The sequence below is a fragment of the Zonotrichia albicollis genome, chromosome 2 (assembly GCF_047830755.1).
Source record: "Zonotrichia albicollis isolate bZonAlb1 chromosome 2, bZonAlb1.hap1, whole genome shotgun sequence".
Lineage (NCBI taxonomy): Eukaryota > Metazoa > Chordata > Aves > Passeriformes > Passerellidae > Zonotrichia > Zonotrichia albicollis.
The window spans coordinates 102,710,626-102,735,553 of NC_133820.1; the positions used below are offsets into that span (position 1 = coordinate 102,710,626).

Sequence of the window (24,928 nt, forward strand, 5' to 3'; positions counted from 1 at the left end):
TACTGTGTTGCAGTACTACTCCCTGTAACTGCATGTACCTTTTTTGTTATAATAAGCAATGAATGCTAATGTTTCTGTGCAGTCCAGGCTTAGCTGAGGTCCTTAGGTAGCTTCTTTCCCCTGTAAGAAATTATTTTTCTCATGTTCCAGAAATGAAGCCTAGGTTTCCCTCATATATTGGATAATTACTTAAGCTGCATGTGAGGAATCACAGAATCATAGAATGTGCTGAGTTGGAAGGGACCCATCAGGAGCATCAAGTCCAATGCCTGGCCTTGTGCAGGACACCCCAAGAGTCACACCCTGTTCTCCAGAATGTTGTGCAAAGCTTCTTGAATTCAGACAGGCTTCATGCTGTGATCACTTCCCTGAGGAGCCTCTTCCAGTGTTCAACCACCCTTTCCATGGATATCCAACCTAAACCTCCCCTGACTCAGCTTCATGTCATGTCCTCAATTTCTCACGCTGGTCATGAGAGTGATGAGATCGGTGTCTGCCCCTCCTCTTCCCTCTATGGGGATATTGATGGCTGCAAGGAGGACTCCCCTCAGTCTCCTCCAGGCTGAACAGACCAAGTGACCTCAGCAGCTCCTCATACAGCTTCCTCTCTTTGCCGTCCTCATGGCCTTGCTTTGGACACTGTCTCATATTTTAATGACTTCTGTATGTTTTATTCCCAAAACTGCCCCCTGCACTTGAGGTAAGGCCTCCCCAGCTCAGAGCAGAGCAGGACAATCCCCTGCCTTGCCCAGCTGGCCATGCTGTGTCTGATGCCCCCAGGACAAGGCTGGCACTGCTGCTCATGTTCAGTTTTCTGCTGACCAGGACCCCCAGGTCCCTTTCCTCAGTGCTGCTCTCCAACCTCTCATTCCCCAGTCTGTCTGTACATCCTGGGTTGCCCCATCTTAAGTGCAGAATCTGGCACTTTACAGTGTAAAACTTCATACGATTGGTGATTGCCCAGCTCTCTAACTTGTTGAGGTCTCTCTGAAGGTACCTACTAGTCTAAGACAGGTATTTCTCTTGATGGAAGCTGGAATGAGAGTCTGCAGTACTGCTTAAGCAGATTTGAGATTGTTTTGCATGTTCTTAACATTTTGAATCAGTATCATTCATTTGGCTTCATAGTATGTCTGGTACAGTGGGTTCAGAATTCAGGTTTCCCTTGCAAGTTCACACAACACTGATGGTGCTTCACTTACTGAAAATATGATGTGAAATGCAACAGCTGAGGCATTAGTACCATCTTTTTTCTCTCTCTGTACAAGACCTTAATAGCAAGATAAAATTAATAGTCTCACTGCTGTGGATGTTACTGGCAGACAGCCTTTCATACAGTCCATCTCTCTTCAGGAGTTTAACATAACAAGCTGTGAGAGTCCTGACACCAACATTTTAATGGGAAATGATAGAGGACTGAAAGGTGACATACCTCAGTACTTTTTTCTCTTTCTACATCTCCTCTGTACAGGGGTAGATAACACCTGGAGTGTACCTCTCCAGCTGAGCCACTTGTGGAATTCTGTGAAGAAATGTTTAAGACTTTTGGTACCCATAGGAAGCTAATTTCTATGTGTTTCAAGAAACTTAGTTGCATCAAGTTTAGCTGCACTCTTATTTTTCTGACATCTGTGAGTTTCCATGCCATTGTATAATTCTCAAAAAACTAATCCCACTATTTTGTCCTAATATAGAGGGATGGCCCTGGCTGAACACCAGGTGCCCACCAAACCACTCTGACATTCTCCTCCTCAGCAAAACAGGGAAAAGAAAATAAAATTGAAGAAATAAATTTTGGATCAAGATAAAGGCAGTTCATTAAAGCAAAAGCAAAGTCCACACATGGAACCAAAGAAACCAAAAGATCCCATCAGTAGATAGTGTGTGACCACTTCCTGGGAAGTGGGGCTTCAGCATGCATAGAGTTTGCTCCAGAAGACATGTCATAAATAAGGAATGTCCCCTTCCCTTCTCATGCCTTCCTCCTCCTCTCTTCCCTTGGCTTGTGTTGCTGAGCTGATGCCATATGGAATGGGAGTCACTTTGGCTCAGCTGCTCTGCCTGTGTCCCCTCCCAGGATCTTGCCCAGCCCCTCCAGGTGAGGGGGAATTTACAGACACAGTGTTGACACTGTGCTGGCACTGCTTGGCAGTAGCCAAGGACTGGTATGCTACCAGCACCTTTCTAGCTTCCCATACAGAGCACAGCACTTTGAGGGCTCCTGTGAAGAAAATTAGCTCTTGTCTCAACCAGACCAGTACACCCAATCATTAACATATTTGGAATTGTAACAGTGTGTGTGATATACAGAATATATATGTGTGTGTGGTATAAATATATATATACATATATATATATATGCTGATCTTGTTTGCATCACCTCTTTTACACAAATCTTAGGGCCTAAGGAAGAGGTAAAATGTTCTACTGATCCTTGTTCTTGTCATATACAAACTCATTCATAGTTGGACCAAAGGCTGACTTTTAAATATCAGGGGAGAAAAAGTTGAGGTTAGTATGTTCCTCAGGGCATAAGAGTGAGAGGAGCTGCTGAAGATGTTACGCAGTAATTCAGACAGTTTACGTTGTGTCAAAAGAGCTTCACTTTCAGTTTACTTTTATGCTCTCATATTGGGGTTTTGGGGTTTTTTCCATATTCCAGTATTTCTGTGAATTCTGTTCATTACTTTTACTGTTTGTAGATTTGAGGAACAAAATTTTGCAGCTGTGTTTTGTAAGCTGGTCCTTACCTAACCACTTGCATTTTGTTAGCAAATTGCTTATTTTTACCTTTTCTAGAAAGTTAATAAGCAACTGAAATGAAAAACAATGATAAACAATATAATTCTAAAGAATTTATATTTCATGTTGTTTATATGCTGGAGAATTTTTTTTTTTTTTTCAGATGAGCTCAGTGGCCTAAGTTGCAGTCTGGTTAGTTTAGTCAGCTCCCTTTAGGGGAAGTAATAGGTTGCTTCTGAATTCTAAGTGTGGGAGTGAACAGCTTGTTTTGAATGTGACAGTAGAAAATCAACTCTACAAAGATATTTTATCTCTTTCCTCTTATTGCATTCTGCTAATGTTTTTGTTTAAAACTGTACATAATGGTGTATAAATTGGTTTAGCTATATTTTTACTGTAGCTATCTCATTGGTTCCTTTCTTGTTCCATGGTCAGACAGGAGGACTGACAGTTCTGAACTGACTGAACCGTCAGTTCAGTTACATCCTTTTCAATTTCTTTTTTGTGCTCCATACCCATTGCTAGTATTTCAATCCATGTTTGTTTTCTGGAGGATGCCAGCCTTTCCCTTGCTACAAAGATTGACTGATGAAAGCAGAGTCAAGGGATTAAGTCCTGCAATGTTATTTTAGTCATGGTGCTCTTTTCCTTGAATCTGAGTGCCGTAACATTCAGCTTGATCCTTCTTTTGGTCTATGAATCTAATGAGTGATCTATAAAGGCATCTTCCTTGCTTTTCATTAAGGAAAAGGATAAGACATCTATTCCTGCTCATTTAATAGGGAAGAAAGATTTCAGTACCAGAGCTTTTGAAGGTTTCCTTACTTTAGTTAAGGAAAACAAGCTACCAGGCCATGGTGTTCAGTTTTTAGTCCCATCTCTAAGCTATGACCCTTGTGAAGACAGATCTAAAACCAAAATCTTCTCTGATAGAATTGTCATAGAAAGTAGGTTTAATATCTTGTTAAATGCTGAATGGCTTGTGATTGATTTCCACAAATGCAGAGTGCTCTGACTGCCTTTGAAATTTTGAGAGCAAAACATTAACTGCTACATGCCAATGTTTCAGTTTAGTCAAATGGCATATAATGTATTTATTGCTTAACAAAGCTCTTACCATTTCCCATTAAAATTACTATGAAAATTAATGTTTGATAATTAAAGTAATTGTTACTTCTAATTATCCAGATTGTTATAGTATGAAACAGTGGCTTCCAGGGCATCTTCATACCCCAAAGCTCCCTCCCTAAGAATACAAATTTCTTTCCTCAGCAGACCTTGTTTCTAGAACAGCACTTGCAGCACACTGTTCAAGAGAATTCCTGGATACCAGACTTGAAACATTTTCTGGAAACAATATAGTAATAAGTAGCATGACCTCATCAAGAAAATTTGTTCTGTGGGTGTTGAAGAACATCGCATCATTGGTATTAAATCACTTTGTAGCTGAATACTTGTCATATGCAATCTTGTTCAATAATGTTCTTCCTGTCTTCTCACACATCTTACTGTGTTTATTTTAAACTTGTAAATCAGTTTAAAGGGTTTCAAATGATGTAGTGAGTTTATATTCACCTATCAAAAATACTATTGTTAACTGCAGTCTGGTTCATGCCTGATTTGGAAACTGTTGACAGAGAGCTCCCTGCCTCAGTTTCAGATTTTGCACTTTTATACAAAGACATCATGTGTCTTAAATTCCTCCTGCTGTGGTATCTGACTGTATCAGGTAGATTAGTACATTCCCCTTTTCCAACTTTAGGTTCATTCAATGAAATCAAAACTTACCTTCTGACTGGACATTACAAAACACTGGCATTTGCTTTAAATAGAACTTAAATGTACTTTGTCTTCAGGCTTGTTTCTGTTTTGCAGAGAGTATATTTTATATGTGCGTATTTATTCACAAATCAAAATGAGAGCACCTTAAAAAAAAAATCTCAAAATGATGCTCTCAAGTTTGCTGTAAGTTATGGCACATTCTGGTAGGGCTTAAGTGTGATTTCTTAACCATATTGACATAACTAAAGAATTTTAATAACTGCAGAAATTAGCTGTATTTACATATTCACTGAACCTTGGTTATAGTTTTAATTTTTTTTTTTGGGAAGAAAATATTATGGTCATGGATAACCAAGTCTGTAGCCTCAGTCCAGATGTAGTCCCATAGGGAAGCTAATGAAGCCAGTGAAGATAGAAGGATTTTCTCCATAGTAAGAAGCTGTGTTTATTTAAATGTAAACTGGAGTCTTCTTACATTGACCATGTATAGGACACTTTTTTCCTTTTTGCTGGAATGCTTCTGTAACTGATCCTGGGAATTCTACAACATGCACTGTTCTGTGGGTACTTCTAAAAAGTCAATGGTCAGAATTTGCCAAGAAAACTCAAACCTACCCCTTTATGTTTCCTTTTGAGTCTTAGCATTTTGAGACTTTACAGACTACATGCAGTGTGGCATGGAGTAAAAAATGCTCATATGCCTAAACAGATTAAAATTCAACGTTTTTCAGCATATTATCTTTACTGGTAACTTTGCAGGATTGCAGCTTTTCAAGTAAGTTTTTCTGCAGCACTGGAAGGATAGAAATGTCAAGTTGGTGAATATTGTACTAAGATAGGGTTCCCCTCACCTGTGTGAAAAGCAGATGTGAAATTGTCCTGAGGACTTGTGTTTTGAAGCTATAGTGATAGAAATGATTTACAGCTTACGTGGCATGAACACTGAAATACAAACAATTTGAAAGGAAATCCTTCCTCTATTATCCTATCTTACCTTTGTAATTTTTATTCATTCTTCTGAAAACAGTGGATAATTGTGTTGGATTAATAGATGTTTTAGTTTAATATCTTAACCACAGATAAGGATCTTCAACTCCATTAAATGCACACTAGATAATGCCAGGACCCACCTATATGTGCTGAAAGCAAGCAAGTACACTAAAACTTTGCATACAGTTTTGTTAATTCAGTTAAAATTTAGTTTGAGTTCTTTGATTTTGATGAAGTTAATTTAGTATGAAGTACCCTTCTCTAATAACAAATAACATCTGTGTCATTATTTTCTCCCTTTTCTAGTAACAGTCATGTAGTGCTTAGCTATTCTGAATTTTGGACCCCTGTCTCATCTACTCCAAAACAATGAATAGAAGGAGCCATTAAATATAAAGTTATGTAGAGCCAAGTAGCCATTTCAGAAGTAAAGTTTCACTGTTCATTTTGGATAATAATGTGTTTCTTAAGCAGTGTATCAATTTGAAGGTAGATGTGAATGTTAACTTTTGAAAATTATTTTATGTTAAAGAGTTGTTTATATCAGTATTTGGATATACACATCCCCTTTCCAGTCAATTTAAGTTATGAAGTCTTTAGAACACTGAAGTTTATTGAAGTAAGATCTTGTTTGCTCTTATTTACTAAACTTGCATATTTTTAATAAAAAAAATTACAGTTTTATGTTTTTCCACAAAATTATTTAAGTAGGCAGAATACTTTTACACATATTTTGTTTTGTATTTGACTGTTTGAACTATTGTACTTTTTAGCCAGCTTTTTTTGGAACAATGTCATAATTGATATAATTCCATGATGAAAGGCTTTCCTTGGAAATGGAAATTTAAAATTGTATTATTTGAGTAATGTCTGTGCATTGTCAGAGTTCAGACTTTATATACCTTCTCACTTGCAATCGAACGTTACAGAACTACAGGTGATGCTTTGGTGCTAAGGTTTTCTTAGCATTTGTGTTTGGAACAAAGCTCCTTCAGGTGTGTGCTGAGAGAGTTGTGATTCTTTCTGTAATTCTGGTATTTCATTGAGCCTTTTCTGGCTTCTTGAACAAAGAAACCCATAGTAGTGTACAACTGCAATTTAAAATGCTACCTAGGTTATTTGTAAAATGTTTTTTTCTCTCTGTCAGGACTTATCAGATTCAGTCTTTAATGGTAAGGCCGTGTTGATTGCTCAAATACAAGCTGAGTTCAATCAGCACAGCAAAAGCTTTCATCCTCTGATGATCAAATCCATCCTTTGATCCACTGATTATCAGTGATTTTCCAGGAAAAATGTATGTTGATTTTTAGTATATCAACTTTACGCTTCTGCTATTCTAGCAAGTAAGATAATTCTGATTTCCATGTATTTTATACCTGCTGCATTCTAAGTAGGCAGTTACAGCATGGAATTTTATTAGACTATTCCTACCTTTATACCATAGTCATTAACTAGTACACCAGATAAGCACAATTGAAAAAATCAGTGTTTAAAACTGAAGTTCATTTTTAGTGAATTCCTTACACACCTTCCAGCCATTCTACTAACCCCCATTTTCTGCAATATAATATCACGTGTTGCTTTCTCACATGGTATTGACATTTAGATTAGTTATAACTGCTGTAGCATTTATTTACCAGACAAAAATACCTGACTATTCTTTCTCAACAACTGGAGTTCTTATACACATACTTACAGAAAAACCTATTTTATTTTATTTTTTATTTCTCAGCTTTAGTTCCTGAAAGGCACATATATTCAGTTTTCCATTTTTGGTCCAAATCCAAGAAATACATTGCATTGACTGTTCTCTCTTTGCAAAGTGTTGCTTCCTGACTTGTTTTTTACCAGTCTGGGGGTTTTGTACTTGTATTTTTACCCCCCAAATAGTGCCCTCTTCCACACATTGAGCAGCCAGTTTTTTTCAGGAGAATGCTGTGAGAAACAGGGTTTTAGTGAAGTCCAGGTAAACCATATCCACGGTCTTTTCCTCATCCACCAAGCAGGTTACTTGGCTGTGGATGGAGATGAGGTTGGTCAAGCAGGACCTGCCTTTCATAAATCCATGTGTGTGCTGGTTGGGCCTGATCCCTGCACATGCCATGTGGTGACACTCAGAATGAGCTGCTCCATGACCTTCCCTGGCACCAAGGTTGGGCTGACAGGCCTCTGAACTGTCCTTCTGGCCCCTCTGGTAGATGAGTGTCACAATTGCCAGGCTCCAGGTACCCAGGCCTTTCCCCATGAACCAGAACTGCTGGTAAATGTTGGAATGTGGCTTGGTGAGCATTTCCCACTGACTTCCTCAATACCTTGTGGTGGATCCCATCTGGTCCCAGAGGCTTGTCTGTGTGTGTGAGTGGTGCATCAGGTCACTGACCATTTCCCCTTGGATTATGGGCGCCTCCTTCTGCTCCCTGTCCCTGCCTTCCAGCTCAGGAGGCTGGGTACCAGGCAAACAACTGGACTTGTTATTAAAGACTGAGGCAGTGAAGGCATTGGGTAGTCTTTTCCTCATCCTTTGCTATGTTTCCACCTCACAGCCAGTAACGGGTGGTGATACTCTTGGTGGGGAGACCCTGCTGCGTCACTCACTTGCATTGCTGAGATGCATTCTCTTTTCTCCCATCAGATCCTCTCGCAATTAGAAAATGAGACAAAACTGTAATCGGTAATTTGTTGAAACATGAACTTAGAGTTGTCATTTTATTTCCTGAAGTGACATAGCTTTAGGTATGATACAGAATTTTCTGGGTAACTATAGCTGGTGAGATTTTATGCTGTGTGACTGATTACTTTGAGGGTAAATTTCATATGAATCCTGTCAACAGTGATAAATTGCTTATTGTTCGTTGCGGTCTACCAATCAGGCCAAGTTAATGCAACTACAGCACGCTCTAATGTTTTAAGGATACCACTGGAGGCTTTTGCAGATTATTTTAAATTGTGACAAAGTCCTGTCAGGATAAATTCCAATTATATTTTTCTAAAATAGTTAAAAGCAAAATCTATGCAGAATCTAAGGCACCAAAATATTTAAAAATGTGAAGCTTATTATTTTTAGTTAATCAGCTAGAGATGCATTTAAATTACGTATTTATTTTGTTCGTATTCTGATTACTTAGAATATAATCTTCAAAAGCTTATCTGAATTGAATATATAAACAGTGTTCAGAAAGTCCATTTAAACATGTACTTTTTTCAGTTGGGTTTCACGTGATTAACTTTGCAAATATTTAGACATTAATATCATATTAGCTTTTCTGTTTTATAGGAGAAATCTTCTGTCTTAAAAGTAATGTTGTCTTTTACGTTAATTTGTAAAATTCAAAGTCAGAACATTCTTACAGCATATATGTGTGTGTGTGTGTGTGTGTGTGTGTATTTTTTTTTTAATGTAATATATTTAAGGGACCAGTAAGGGCAGGGCAGCAAAGAAATATTCAGGTCAGCTAAATATGGTTAACCCTAAATATTTGTTAACCCTGCAGAAAAGGAATTAAAAGCATTTTATGGCTATTTAAGCATATTTTTAGGAATAAATTGTAGGATTGCCCTGTTCATCCAAGCAGTCTTTGTTACCTTCAAATCTCTCATGAATCAGAGGTCGGATGAGTCAGAAGTCATGTTAAATGAGTTTTTTAAAGCCATTTGTTGTCTTAATAGGCAATAGAAAGAAGAAAGGCCTTTCTTCTCAGTTTGTTTCTTGAATGTCAACGTTCTCATAAAGAAAAGAATAAATATATGTATTTATTCTTTTCTTCTCTTTTTGAAAAGCATCTTTGGTAAGTAAGAGATACTGTTTCAAATTTTTGTTAAAACAGCGGTGCAGTGCAGGTTGATAGGACCAACCATTTCTGTTTCTTGGGAATAGGCAGTCATTTGAGGGAACTGTTGCAAATTTTAGAAGAATTTCTATACATTTGTAGCTCCATAGAATTATTATAAAGTTACAGACTACATAATTTGTAGTCGTAGATTTTCATTGCTTTAGATAAGGTTATCTTTTCCTGCTATTGAACAGTAATTTTACTTCAAACACTCTTCAGTGATAGAAATATTTGGTCAGGAAGCACTCTTAAGATGGCGATTGTGTTCATTGGCCTTTGCTTATTTGCTGTTTCTGTTCATAGTTTTGTCACCTCTTCTCATGGATTTTAACAAGCTAGACTCACTAGGGCATTACAGCATCATACCAGAAGTGAAATTTTAGTTAAACTTTTTTCCAGGTTTAAGACTCTGCTGTATGTACTTAATAACCCCAGAGTTCTGCCCAGAGAGCAGTGGCTCAGTAAAGAGCACTGAGTGTATGTCAGTCACGTATCACTAAGTTAGCACATGTGGTGAACTCATCTAAGGATTTTGTTTGCTGTAATTGACAGATAAACCTGAGGTTTTTTTATATGACAATTTTTGGAAAATAATACCTTCTGCAGAGAAAGTACAGAAATACTGAAAAAATATTAAAAGTGGTATGCCTTGAAGACCATAAATAAAATAAATATTATATTTATTTTATATATATTTAATAGAGAAATATTATATTTCTCTAAAATAAAATGAGAAATAGTATCTTGTCTTTTTTCACTGATTACTGCTTTCTTTCCTACTTTACTTTCATTCTGGTTTTATATTTATTACTGTTACAATTTAAAGACAGCGAACTGTAACTGGAAGTAGTACTAAAGCAGAGAGGACAATGTGCATAAAACCATACGTGTATTAAACATGGTAGGAAGAATGCAAAAAACACAGAAATAGATGTAAACAGTAAATCACATTAATTTATAGTGATTTATTGCCTTCATAATGTATATGTCTTTGACTAATTGTTGTTTTGCATTGCTTTGGGTAAAGAACTGAGGATACTTCAGCTGTGCAAACCACAAAACATCTGCCTGCCTTTTCCAAACTTTACAGAATGTCAGTTGTTGCTTTTTATTGCTGCAAGGTTGGCCTCTTGCTACCAAACTCTGTTATTATCCTGCCATCTGTATGATGTCCATCCACACATTCCGTTATGTATGTTGTGGATTCCGTCTGATGAATCCAGCATTTTAAATCAAAGGAGCAAAATCACTTCTGCTGAAAAGAGAGGAAAGATTACGTATAGCTGTAGTTTCTCTGATCTGTGATAGAGGCATTTGCTGTTTCTCAGTGTCTTCATTTGAGGGTATAAACCAGCAAAGGCCCACAAGTCTCAAGAGTTCCCTGTGTATCAGAGAGGTGCCACTTGGTTATTTGTTGGAGTAGGAATAACTGGGTTCTTACTGAATATTCAGCATAAATGCACAGTGCAGAAAATTACTTATCTAGGCTCTTGGGCTGACTTAAATATCAAGTTGATTTGTTTATAAAGCCCTATTTCAAACAGTTTTCCATAGCATCTCTTCAGATTTTTTTATCAGGAAACCTTCTGAAATAAATTAAAACCTTGAATTCACTCCAAGGCTACTTGTTACATTTAATAAATGGTATGTCCTTGAACAAGGAAGGGGAAAATTTTGACCAAAATGTACATCCAGCCCTCTTTGTACTGATAAAAACATCTTGAGATCCTATTTATAAATTACAGTATTCAGGTTATGAAATTTTTTTAATGTTTTGTTTGTTGGTTTGTGTTGTCATTTGCATATTGCAGTTTCTTATTAAGTGGAACACATTAAATATTTTAACATTATGCAATTAAAATATTTTCTTCACATGTGTATTCTCATAATGCAAATGCCGTGTGGTATATGAAAGTCTATTAATTTTAAGGAAAAACAAATTGTTACTTCTTCTCTTTAAGTTTTTGCTATAAATTAATCTGTAATATGAGAACCAAAACTGAAATAACCAGGTAACACATTTAACCTTATATTGAAGTTACTAGATTTTGGGAAACAGGGTAGAGGGAAATGCTTTTCAGTGAGACATAAAAACTCATCTGCTATTTTAAGGGAGGGGTTTTTGTTTTTAATTGTTGTACAGATCTTACTTTTACCTCTTAATTACTGTGTTTACTCTCTTGAAACTGAGTACAGGGACAGTGTGCTGATGATGAAATACTCTCAGGTCTCACACAATCTCTTATATGTACTATCCCTACCCATGTGAACTGCAGCACTTTAAAATATTTCTTTCTGAGTCATTTTGCTCAGCTTAATGTTCCCCTCCCATGGTCTGAAGGAAAGAATCATGATAAATGAGCATTGCATAAACATTTTCAATGCAAGATTTTTTATTTGAGTTTAAAATGATTCTGTTTCCTGTTTTCCTCTGTTCTCAAGAGAATAGACACTGCTTTAATTCAAGGATCAGTGTCAGAACTCTTAGGAAGCTGCATTTTTTCAGTTTCTAGTTTTACCTAAGTTTGGCATCACATGTTCAACAGAAACTGAAATACTTGGTTGTTGTAATTATTGCACAGCATGAAGCATTTAAGGCCTTCTAAAGGTATCAATAGCAGTTACACTTTTCTCTGCACTGAACTCTGTGATACAGTTTTTAAATCATTTTCTTTTCCAGGTTCCTTACAGCCTTTCCTGGAAGCCTGCAGCAATGAATCCTTCTTCCAGACTTGCTCTGTATTGCTTCGAAGTTCCAAGCTAGATATTGCAGTTTTGGAAAAGCTCTGTGTTATACTGCAAAAACTCTCCAGAATAAAGTAATCCTTTATTACCATTATTCTGTTAGCTATTATTAGGTTAATGAACTTGGTGACCTTTTTTCTTTTCCAAAAACTCATCTCTGTTTTTCTGTTTAGTCCCTCCACCATATACAATGCTGGACTTGTAATTGTAGCAGTTAAATTTAAACTCTTTCTGCCATAGAGGTTTAAGATAAGCTTCTCAATTAGTGCATAAATCTCGTTCAATTTGCAGAGTACAAACTAGAAAAAAGCCTCACAATGTAGACTTAAAGAGGAATTATTCCTTACATCTGCAGGTGACAAAAATGCTTAGAATTCTTAGAAGAGAATCCTAGACTTCCAGTTTTACTCAGATACTTAGTAGTAAGCGCCTTTGAAATTTTAGTCTTATATTTGACTTGCATTTAAGCTTCATCAGTTTTCATTTCCTTAAAAATTTAAGGTTTTGAGCCAATTGAGCCCTTTTGGGAATGTTCAGCTTTTTAAAATGTGTTCCCATTGCTTACTGATTATTGGATTATTTTAAAAAAGGTCATCATATCAATAGTAATGTGCTGCTTAGCTTCACTGGCACAGTGCTCAGTGGGGTTGTTTCATTATTGTAAGGCATATCTAAACTGAGGAATTTTTACATTGGACTTAAAGCTGTTGACAAAACTGAGGTTTTCATTTCTTGTAAGGAATAAAATTTAACTCTAGGAAAAAGAATTTTCCTATAAAATAATCTAAAATTATAACTGGCATTTACTAGTCAAAGTAAAATTGGCTTATAAATCCTAATTTTTTTATTTGTCTCTGAAATCTTATTTCAGATGAGTGAAAAGCCCTTTTCTTGAGCTTTCATTATACTATGTTTACGTATCACTCAAGAAAACTGATAATTTTTGTTGATTTTTTGCCAAATTTTTCTCACCATGCATTGATAACCTTATGCTTAGAAACATACATAGAAGAATTATATTAAATACTCAAAATAATGCACATTTTGCTTCATCCAAAATACATTTTCTGTAGCATCTTCAGTGTTTATATGAAACCTCTCCATTTTAAATTTACAATTATTTTATTCAAAATCTTTTGCAGAAGCAATAAGAAGCTGTTTGAAATGTGTGGTCTTCATCGAATGCTCCAAGAACTGCGCAGAACTGTGGATCCAGGTCACACCTTCCTCTGTATAAACCTCAATTCAATTCTGCTGAATTTGGAATTCTTGACAAGTAACTCTCTTGACTCCAGTCTAAGCACAAGTCACTAGCACTAGCTTTCAATCTAATTATTGTTCTGTATAATTGATACCAGCTGCCTATGTTACTTGAAATTTGGAAGGTTTTTTTTACTGATTTGTATAAATACATTAAGCAGCATCTCAGTACTATGCAATTTGCTGGCTATCCTGTGAATTCTCACATTTCACTCATTTGTAAAAAGGAAAATTAAAAACTTTGTAATATGCTAGATGGCTTTCTTCAATATTTTCTAAAGTGAAATAATGCTGCTGTTGTAAATGACTCATGCAATGTAAGCAATTAAATCCTTAGAGTAAGCATATCAGAAATACCAGTCTTTCCTTACAGGGATGAATCTTACTTACTTTTGACTCTTCAGAGAGTTTTATAAATTCTTTAATTTATTTTATGGCTGATAAGTAGCAGACAGGTATCTTAGCAGATTATCTTTTGATAAACCTGCAGTTTTAGTGATTAAAACCAGATTTTTATTTAACATAACTAGATGTATTGAATAATAAATTTTGTTGGTTTGATTTCAGAATTTTCTTAGAGTTTGTTTGATCTTTTCCTGTATTTAAGTAGCATTTAGTATTTTTCCTGCTTTGTATAGTGCAACTTTGAATGATTAATATCTTTGCAAATGTAAATAAAAGCATTTCTTAAAATGGTTGGCAATAGTAATCTGTAACATAAAATATTTTATTTTATTGCTTCTGCTGTATTTTGTTTTAATTTGCAATACAATCTTCACAGTACCTGCATTTCTTTTTTGAGTATGAATATATTTTTTGTCTGCCACAGTTCAGTGTTTAGAAGTTCTTACACAAATTGGAAATAGGATACTTCTAAAAATTGAAATTAGTGTTCCATTGCTGATTTTTACTGTAATTACTGAAAATCTCTATTTAAAAATTTGAAAATGCAGTTAAAGCTTAAAGATCTGCTGTATTTCAGTCTTTGACTAATACTAACATCAGTATAAAACTTCAGAGAGTTTTTATTTCTCATTTTTTGCCTTATTTGGTTGGTTGATTGGTTTTGCTTTGGTGATTTTTGGTTTGTTGGCTGAGGTTTTTTTATTTGGTTTGGTTTTGTCTTTTGCGGGGGGCGAAGTAGGTGTTGTTGTTATTGTTGTTGTTGTTTTTTACCAGAAGTCTATGAACTGGTCTTTGAAATTGAATTCTAACTGCAAATATTTTTCTAGCAATTTGACTTAACATTTCTAACAAGCTTTTCTATGAAAGGAGTCTACACCAGATTTGGCATCAAGTACGTCTAGAAGAGAGAGCAAGCACTGTGCACTCTCTTGGCAGGAAACCAACTCTAGGTAATTTTTAAATAACAATAATCACAGATAAAAGAATTTCCTCACAATCAATTACATTTTGAAATAAGTATTTCTTCATCAGTAGTTTTGGGTTTCTGTCAAATTCACCAGCAGTGCAAAAGCTTGCATATACCTTTGGCTGGAGACAAAATCCTGTTATTTAGGAAGAATATTCTCAGTCCTCATGTGCTTCTCCATCCACTACCATTTAAAAATACTACAAAAATCAATAACAAAAAAACCTGTAGAAAGTTACTGGCTTTCTTATCTCCACAAGAACGTTGATTGTGCTCTTAGTTTTCAGCCTTTGTTGCTGTAGTTTAATCTACTGATCTTCCTTGGGATCCCAATTTAACACAAGGTGGTCATCTAATAATGGCAAAGGTAATGCATTTAAAAGATACACATTGAGTATGGTGTAGTTTTTAATATTGGTCCCTTGTGGTTTATATACAGTATTGTTGACACTCCAGAAAGTTGAATCACAGCTAATTTCAAGTTTTTATGATCTAAATGTTAGGTTTCTGTTAAAATGCAAAATAAAAGGGTTTTCCAATCTGTTAAATATTAATGCAGTATACTAACAATGTAAGCATTAGCCTTGTCATTTTGATCTTATGCAGATTTTTCAAGGCCAGGTGAGATGGGGCATTGAGACCCTTGGTCTGGTGAGAGGCATCCCTGCCCTAAACATCTGCCTTTTGAGCCAGCCCACCCCAGTTGTTCACACCAGCCCTTGTCATGGCCTTGCTCAAACATCCCCATCCTGTTGTTATCCTGTTATCATCCCCCTGAGTAACCTTGGCAGTCTCTGTGGGAAAGGGGAAGAGAGGAAGCCAGTTGCATTCCCTGCTGTCATTTGTGGACTTGTTTTGGCTTTTGGAAATGATAGATTTCTGTCAAGTTGGCCACACTTTGGGAACCTCTTTGTATTGTCTTTCCGTCTCAGATGGAGTCCAGAATTTCCTAGGTATTCTTCTGCTTTTGTGGCATTTAGATACTATGAGTATCTAAATTTCTTCTACTTTACCTTTCTTGCAGAAAACTGTCTACAAGAGATGATATTTGAAAAAGCTAACTGTACCTCTAGCTATTTCCTGCAGCTCCCTGTTCCCTAAGGAAACATGGTGTATGTGATCTCAGTTTTCTGGTTTCCTGCAGAAGAGTATGCTATTTTAGATATGCCAGACACCTCTGTCAAGAGGTAAATTAATATTCATCCAAAGAATATAATTTTTCAACCATTTTTTGGGAGAGAATTTGAGGGGAAGCAAGAGATGTGATGACCACTTGACCTTAAAAGAAAGGCAGGGACCCTCACAATTCCTGTGAGCTGATCAGTCAGAACACAGAGCTTCAGACTGGCTACAGTCTGCCTTGCCTTGCTTGTGTGTAGGTCTCCAAAAGTGATCAACTATCATCACTGGCATGAAATAAAGAAAATTTCTTGTAGTCACAACCTACTAATTTAAGGAAAAATAAAGAATTAACACGCAATTTTGTCTTGCTGGGTTTTTTTGAAAAAAACTTGAGAAAGTCAACAAGAGTATTGCATCTCTTTATGTTGAGACAGTTTTCCTACCAGAAAAGACTATCAAATATGATGAAAAATAATTTCTCTTTTTTTTTTTCTTACAGGCTTGTCTACTGTAGACTTGTAATCATCCTTGCTGTTTATAAAAGGTTTCCTATTGATAAATTTTTCAGACCTCATCTACAGAGCCTAGATTTAGCAAATCTGTGAGAGAGATTGTTCCCTGGGCACAGGACAGTTGTATTTTCAAAAGCTTGGCATAGCTAAATAAAGTAGGCTAACATTACCCAAGCTGCACAGTTGTGCTCTGTTTCTTCATATCTGTGACTTTCAGCAGCTGATAAAAGGTCTGAAAGTGGGATCTCACAGTTATTTTCCCATTCTCCTGAGCATGACTGGCTTGCATCTCTTTCTAATGTTATATAGCTGAATTTGATATATATAATAGGGAAAGGTTTCTTGTAGCAGATAAATTTACCTGGAAGGTGAAGGTATGCCGAAGGCAACAAATTTTGAAGGACTTCTATTCACAGTCAGCATCAATGTCTAAAATATATGATTTAACTTACCAGACCAGATTTAAAAGGAGCTATAAGTAGAGCTCATAATTCAGAGCTGTTACACTGAATCCTTTAATTATATACTGAATTTTTCACCTAAAACTTATATAGCTTTGGAGATTGATGATCTGATAAAATCATTTATATGCAGGATAATGTATTTAAATGTAGTAGAGAAAGCTGGAAATTTTGATCTATGAAACAATTTGGTAATTTTCCACTTTCCAAATGATTAAAGGGACTCCAGTGGCAGAGCAGTGACCCCTTGTGTTCCTCTGAATGATTTTTAAACTCACAGAAATTATTGTAAGAGTAATAGTGTTGTGCAGCATTGAGATCCTGGCTATTACACATCCCTGAAGAGCACTGAGATGGGCTCTTGCTTGTGTGTAGGTCTCCAAAAGTGATCAGCTTTATGTGTGATACTGACTCTTGTAGTGTGTTGTGTCAAAACCACTGCTATCCATCTTGTCTTTGGGCTGATGAAACCCTTGAATGCCATCTTCTGACCATGGTTAGGAATATCTTTGTTTATTAGACTTATGTTTTTTACTTAAGTTTGAAAGCAAGTGTATCTTATTACTACTAGAAGAGATAGCTTTGAACAAAATCACATTCTGTTTGCTTGCTTGTAGGTACTTTGTTTTTGAACCGTCCTGAGTTGAAATGTAACAAGGCATAACAAGATATTCTGATCTCTAAAGTCACACTGAGAGAATTAACTGAGGGAAAGGGATCTGAGAAGCTATATATATTTTTTCCCAGAAACCAGTTCTCTTTGTGCCCATTACTCAAGCATATTTAGACTGGACCCAAGGAATATCTCCCTGAATATAATATGTCTCTGATCACTGCAGCTTAATGGTAAGTAATTGCTCTGATAGATGTACCCAAGCTAGGGCTGCAAATTCAGTGGCCAGGATACTCCTAACAATAATTGAAAGGTCAGCACAAAAACCATTCCTACTAATAAGTTTACTTTAAGATCATCTTCAGGTCCATAAAATGGCATCCTTAGTACAGTTAATTATGGAGAAAAAAATAAGTAAAAATAATCTTTCCAGCCTCAGGCAGAAAAAAAGTATAATACAGTAGAGTTTCAAACAGGAGCATAATATCCCACCCACACATCAGCTTTTTGGAAAAGTAGCAGGCTTTTGAAGAAAGTTGGAGATAACTAATGTTGCCAGACTGGTTTTTTTGCTTCAGAAGAAGCAATATTCTAGTGTGTGGATTCAAGAGTTATTTATATAAGAAATGCAATTAAACATGTTTTCTCAGTTTATGATCCTTTGAAGCCACCAAGCAGCAGTTGGATGTCTGCTTGATTTGTCCTCCTCCCTGCTGAAGTGAAAAAATGTGAGGAGGATTTCTTTTCACAGCAATCTTGCACACCAAGGCTGAATTTCAGAAGCTGAACTCTGTTTCCTTCCTGATTCACTTCTCTTTCTACTAATCAGTCTTCAGCACTACCTCCTACTGATTTTTTATTTACTTCTATGTGGTAGATTAAGTTGGAAAGTAATTGCTGAATTGTCTTGCTATACTAACTTGAATCCTTATACAAGCTTGTTATTATAGCAGCCCCAATTATTTAAAAAAATTTTAAAAAATAAAGCAGATGAGCAAATGAGATGCCTGTGTGTGCCCTGTGTAACAGCTAATCACTGATGCCTTCTGCAGCAGTGCATACAAAGGTTTTTTACCATTCTTCCCTAAGTATTCAGACAGTCTAGATTCACAGAACAGTGGCAAAAAGGAATCAACATTTTTCTGTCTTTGAAGAGTAGTTGATAGTGATAAATTAATGCCTGAGGTAGCAGGTGCTATGCATTATAAATCACATCACAATAAATAATCAAAAGCACTTATTTGGATGTGGGGATAGAATATATATGCAGTATTGTGCATCTAGAACTAGATATAGCCTGAGACAGTCCATTCTTGCCCCGTTTATATTAATAGATTTAGTGAAATGTGTGCTAGGAAGCCTCTCCCATATATAATGAGGGCATGGGCTCAATTTTTCTTTTTTATTATCAAGACAAGTATAGAGCTTGCTTGCAGAAGAGTGACTTCTGAATACAGGAATCATTGAGGTACCTATGGGTAATGATTTTCACCTGCAACAGTAGGAATTTTTCTCTTAATTGCACCTTCCCTAATGGAAAGAAGGATTGCTGAACTGTCTGAAGTTTAGAGTTTGACAGGGAGAAATGGAACTGGCATGCCTTTTCAGTTTATAATCCAGCACATACTTCTGGGCATTTATGCATATTATTCTTTGTTCATGAATAATGTGAATATTTAATTATCCCAAATAATAGCATACAAAGGCATTCAGCTGTAGTTGCTTTATACTGCAAAGCTGGGACCTACCCTTTCCAGCCCAGCTCACCTCTCTTCTTTTTATTTATGTCATCAGTCTGGGACCATCAGATACTGAACACTGTGTAGAGGACAGTCCCTGATTGCAACCTGAAATCAGAAAGTCTGCAAAGCCCAGCAAGTTTCTCTAAGAAAAAAACTGGGACAACATTGGTCAGGCTAGGAAGCTGGGATAAGGTGAGGAAAGTCTTACAAGGTAGTAAGTGGTTCAGTCTGGGGGGAATACAACTTGGTGCCCTGTTTTTTGTTTGTTTTTTTTTTTTTTACAGAAGCTTGCAGTTCTTGTGGTCCCACCTGTGCAGCCTAAGACTGCATGAACACAATTATCCTGTCATGAAATGAAAGCATCCAGTTAAGATTTCTGCTAATGTTGTGAAGTAGTGCTAATTTAGAAATGCAGAATGAAGACATGGTAATGAGGATACTGTTGCTGTGACACTACTCACCAGTCTCAGAGTCTGCAGAGTTCTCAGTACACAGATAAAAACGTACAGATTCTCTGAGGAATGGCAAGGGGCTTGGCATTTTCACATTACCTTCAAGGTGAAATACTGAATACAAATTCTCTGGACAAAATGGTTTCTGCTTCCCAAGTGATGCAGAGAATCAGTATCCTACAGGAATGCAAAGATTGCTCCATGTGTGTTACCAAGACACTCCCATACCACAGGAATGTGCCTGCCAGCCCTTGGCTAACCTATTTAATTACCGATTTATAAGGCAATGTGCTATTTAATCAAAGAAATGGCAATACAACTGTGTTTGACCTCTTTCTTTTATTAGTATATTTTATGTTCATATTTTACAATGTAATAAGTTATATATACAGCATTAAACAAAGTTATTAGAAAGTAAGCTTTGGCAAGACCTACAGGATTCCTTTTTCAATCCTGTACATCTCTTGTATAACAATAAAAATACTGTGTACTAAATAAAATAATGTTAAATAGTCTGTGTTTGCATTGGCACCGTCATTTTCAAAACCCTAACTTTTCATGGCCCAATAAACATAAAAAGAAGAAGATTCCTCTATCTTCTTTGTCTTCCTTTTAACAAATATGTGATGTGTTGTTGTAAATGGTGTATAAAACATAGGAGGCAGTCCACTGAATAACACTGTAGTTACACACTGGCACAAGAAAAATCGACTTTTGCTGCTTAGGTTTTTTTCCCTTTCTTTCTTTCTTTCACTTTTGTTTCTTTTTTAATTCTAGTAGCAATAGTAAAACCTGCAAATTCACGGTCTTGAGAATGATGTTGAAGATTGCTGAACTGTAAACATATCTAGAAATCTTATTGAAGCCTGTTGAAATCAGTATGAATTTGTCATTGATTTTAAGACAAGAATTTCACACCTAAATTCAACATCAATCAGCTAGTTAAATTTCAAATAAGTGCAGCTTGCTGCATCATTGAAAGAAGAGTTAAAATCTTACCAAATTTGGCATATGCAGATTAATGAAGAGTGTGTTATGATATCAAAGAAAGGGTGGAAAAAGAATAACGAGAAGGATAGGTTTTATGTTGCAGTATTTACTTCCCTGATATACAAATCAAGTGCTGAAACAATACTAAATATAGATGTTAAAGGGTGATGATAAATGTTTTGCACAATTATGATACTATCATAAATAAGATCTAGTTACTAAGTGATGGAATACTGGTTGTTAAATTCTGGGTAATAGTACATATTTTTAATAGCATTTTGTTTAGTCATGCATTTTGGAAATTAAGAAGTAACTTTTGTAATTGACACATATCTTAATTTAGTGGTTACATTTGGTGAAATCCATCATCACTATTTTGGCTATAAATTAGGCAAATAGGTTTGGTAGAAGACACTGACCTGTGGTCTGAATGAATTTTAGATAAATTTTAATTGTGAAAATCAGACATTAGTTAAAAGAAAACCAAATTAGGTCAATTTTTGTACTTCACAAACCCACAGTAATGCATTACCTTCCAGATGAGTTTAATGTTACTGGTGGATTCTGTGCTCATGGTCTAGGCTTACAAGAGTATAGCATTAAAAACACGTTTTCCTCCGCATCTCAAGGGTTTCTAAAGAAACCCACTCTTTTTGCTCTTTGTGTCACATGTGCACCACTGTTGTCTGGAATTCCTCTGGCTTGAATATAATTTGATATATAGATGTCATCACTGGAAAAGTATATCTTAATGGTAGTGGACAATCTGGTTTTGGTTTTGCTTTTTTCTTAACAGTAAAGAAAAGAAGATTTTGCTCTCCACTTGCAAGGAGTAACTGCCCACTTGCTAACCAGCCTGTCCTCAGCAAGTCAGCTACTTGAATTTATAATTTCTGAAATGTCAGAATGGACCAAGAGTGCATTTATGTGCATTATGTAGATTGTTTTGAAGCACTTCAATCTGTAAGTTATGGTGACTCTTTTTCCATGTAGCATAGTTGGTCAATCTGAGGACTGTGCATATACACCTACGCACATAACACACATAATTCTAGATTCAACAAACCCATAATAAATGTAGAAAATGAAAGTGGTTGGAGCAGATAGAAATGTATGTGCCTAATGTGTATTAATTGATACTGTAGGTGTGGTACTGCTTCTGACTGTAACTGTTAAACCATTGAACCATTGAAATAAGCCCTAAAAGCCCTAATACTTCTCTTTTCGGAGAACTATTAAATGCCTTTCCTGAAGGGTTATTTGCCCTCCTACTCATACACAGACTGAAGAATGGATGTTTGTGTCTCTGCTTATTATCAGTAACTTTTCAACATGATCATTTTGTTTCATGACATGTTTCATGCCAAGCTTCTTGGGAAATTTCTGCTCTCGATTTGGTGGATGTGTTACTTCACTTTTAGAAGTCAAAAAGAAGAGCTTCCCATTGGCTATGGTGAGCAGTTGTGTAGGAGAAGCATCAATGGTCTTTAGTCCAAAGTCTTTGATGCAGTGCTTACTGGAATCACGCTTCTGATGTGGAGGTGCAGGCCCCAGGCAGGCGTGTCAGGACGTCCCTGCTGGTTCAGGAGCCGGCATTGCTTGTGCCCACTCCAGAATGTCTGCACACAAGGATTCCACTGCATCCAGCCGCTCGATCTGCACCAGTTTGGTGAGCAGCTCTGGGATGCTGTAGCCCGCCGTGCTGATGCGGTCGAAGAGCTGCATGCCGTCCGTCATGCCGCCAATCTCGTCCCGCTTCAGCCCAAAGCTCTCGGCCAGGTGACGCCACGTCTTCACTATGGCCTTCTCCGTGTTGTAGGTGGAGCTCAGCATTCGGCTGGTCTTCTCCAGGCAGTCAAATGGCAGCTCTGTAGGGCTCAAACCTGCAAAGGGATGGGGAGATTGTCAGGTGCCTCTGGGTACAAGTCTTGACATTTATTAAAGTACAAGAGATTACGCTGTTAGCAATGAATACGGCTAAAATCTATAAGTGATAGTACATGATTATGTCTAGGTCCAAAGTTACTATTGCATATTGCCAAATTAATTCTTCATAATGACAGTAGAACATCATAATTAGGGTAAAAAGTTGCCTGGAAAAGAAATCATAGACAGGTGGTATGAATTCCCATGGCTCTGCCCTTTCCTTCAACAATTTACTAGCTGTTAGAAAAAGTATATTGCAACTATGTCCCTAGTGAGCAGCCCCATTAATAAACTCCTACACGTCAGGCTCAGTGTTTGAACTCCAGAGACAGCTTTGACCCTTCCCTGAGACTGTCACCAGCAGCTGCTGAAACATATCTGTAATTGAAAGTGGTCGTCGTAGGAAAGTGAGAAGTGAGGTGAAGCAATGATGCCAGATGCAAGCATAAACATCCCTGCAAGTGCTGAACTGTCATTACTATTGTGAATCTCTAGGGAGGATTTAACATTCATCCTGTGGGGAAAAGGCTATTTTCTCCTGGACATATTTTCTATGTATTCATGTTCAGAAAACAGAGGAGAGAACCAGCTACAGCATTTTTCCCAAACCAGACTTTTGCTTCTGTAGTTTTTCTGCTTTTTACCCATCAGAAATAATCTGATGGGAGACAGAGCTCCCTGAATTACAGCATACTCATAAATGTGCACACAAAGTGTGTGTGTGCGCGCGTGTGTGTGCGTGTGTGTGCGTGTGTGTGTGTGTGTGTGGAAAGTAAATGCAGTCACAGCTCCTGTTCTGCAGGGAACTTAATTTATACATCCTGCTAAAACAGTTCAGGTAGTCAAGTGCTAAACAGAGTCAAAACACTTACAGCCTGGAAAGTCCACATTTTGTTGTGAGATGTGGGACAGAATTTAGAGAAGCAGAGTAGGTTGAGATTTGTGTCTTACCCTCAATCCTGACCTTCCCCAAATCACACATTCATATTTGTAACTTTTTAAAATCTGTTATCTAAAGAAATAAGACCTCAGGTTTCCTCTAGATGGGGAATGCAAAACTGCTTCCCTGCATCTTGGTCTGCTTGTGTGTCCCAGCACAGCCCACCCCAACTCTTGCTGCTCTCCACAGGAAGGAAGGCCATGCACATGCCTGGAGAGAAGCCGTGGCCTGCTCCAGCCCAAGGCCAGCCTGGGCAGCTCTGGGGTCAGGGCTGAGCACACGGCTCCTGGCAAGTGAATACAAACCTGCCTACAGAGGGACTTCCCTGGTTTGGGACTATTTTCCATAGACAGCCAGAAGCCTTTCTTACTTTGCAGCAAATGCTTGTGATCTGATTGCACATTTTAACACAGGCGCAAATTGTCCACTCACCTTCTGCAACGTCACATACGTTAGCATACACGTCAAGTATCTTTTTCCTTCGACTTTGAATCTAAATGAGAAGAGATTTATTTCATTAATTATTCAGTTACAAGATTAAACAATTAGCAGACAGCAGTGGAAAGTCTGTGGGACCTTTCCATTTCATGGGGTTATCACACAGTGCCCTCAAAGGTCCCTTTTGAAGACTCAAAGAAAATGACACAGCAATTATTCCATGAAGCATAAACATATTTCTGATTTCACTTGCCACTGCTAGAGATCTTTCATCTCAACTTCCAGACTTTTTTTGAGAGCCAGTACTTTTCTGCTCCAACTCCTGAGAATGAGGATAAATCTTGTACCATATACACAATGAAGAATGTAGGGATGCCTAGGTAAACCAGGTCAGGACTGGAATTAAATTCAGACTGAAATTGCCTTCTTCCAACAATCTAAAAGGACTGTAGAGGAGGGGCTCTTCCTTTCTGTCTCTTGATGTAGATCTGCTTAATGCATTACTAATTAACTGAAATATTTTACAATACATTAAGAAAAAAAAAGTGCAGTTTTAGAGAGGAAAAATCTGACGTCCAGGGGGATCTAGTCATTTTTGACAAGAAAGAAACAAGACTGAAAACCTGACATTTTTCAAGCTAAAAATGGACACTTTTATATAGTTTCATTTAGCAAAATATTCTCAAGTTTTGGCTTTGGATTCGATGTGGAGTGGAAACAAATGTCAAAATGTCATGAGCTCTCAGGGACTGAAATTTTCTTCCCTGAGCCAGCTCTCATTAGAAAAGCTGAAAAGCTGTCTTTTTGACCTCCACAAATTTGTCACTTTTCACTGAGAACGAGGCTTGAATAAGAGCTCTGCTTCCAGCACTTGGTTTTGTGGCAAGATTTCCCTCACTTTATTTGGGCAGTGAAGGGCAAGGTGCACCAGTGACGCGGATTAATGGAATTGCAGCTGGAGAGCGCAGAGTGGCCGCCCCAGCTGGAGCGCGCCTGGCGGGTGCAGTGCGA

General features: G+C 37.0%; 2 protein-coding genes across 11 annotated transcripts in view; one reads left to right on the plus strand and one right to left on the minus strand.

The window, feature by feature from the left end:
- The window catches only part of CCDC138 (coiled-coil domain containing 138), a 32,449-nt gene extending 18,391 nt beyond the window's left edge, over nucleotides 1-14,058 (plus strand). For 2 of the 9 annotated variants that reach the window (XM_074535891.1, XM_074535898.1), the window contains 2 exons: nucleotides 12,025-12,163; nucleotides 13,232-14,056. In XM_074535891.1, the coding sequence (XP_074391992.1) occupies nucleotides 12,025-12,163; nucleotides 13,232-13,403 (311 nt within the window). In that variant the 3' untranslated portion in view covers nucleotides 13,404-14,056. Of the gene's footprint in view, nucleotides 1-12,024; nucleotides 12,164-13,231 lie in introns of all 9 variants that reach the window. The other 7 variants (XM_074535896.1, XM_074535894.1, XM_074535897.1 and 4 more) reach the window with 6 other exon arrangements.
- Nucleotides 14,059-19,953: 5,895 nt separating this feature from the next.
- Nucleotides 19,954-24,928, minus strand: part of EDAR (ectodysplasin A receptor) — a 73,203-nt gene continuing 68,228 nt past the window's right edge. For both annotated transcript variants that reach the window (XM_074535901.1, XM_074535900.1), the window contains exons 11-12: nucleotides 23,912-23,972; nucleotides 19,954-22,496 (exon numbers count right to left, since the gene is read on the minus strand). In XM_074535901.1, coding sequence (XP_074392002.1) covers nucleotides 22,177-22,496; nucleotides 23,912-23,972 — 381 coding nt within the window. In that variant the 3' untranslated portion in view covers nucleotides 19,954-22,176. The remainder of the gene's footprint in view (nucleotides 22,497-23,911; nucleotides 23,973-24,928) is intronic.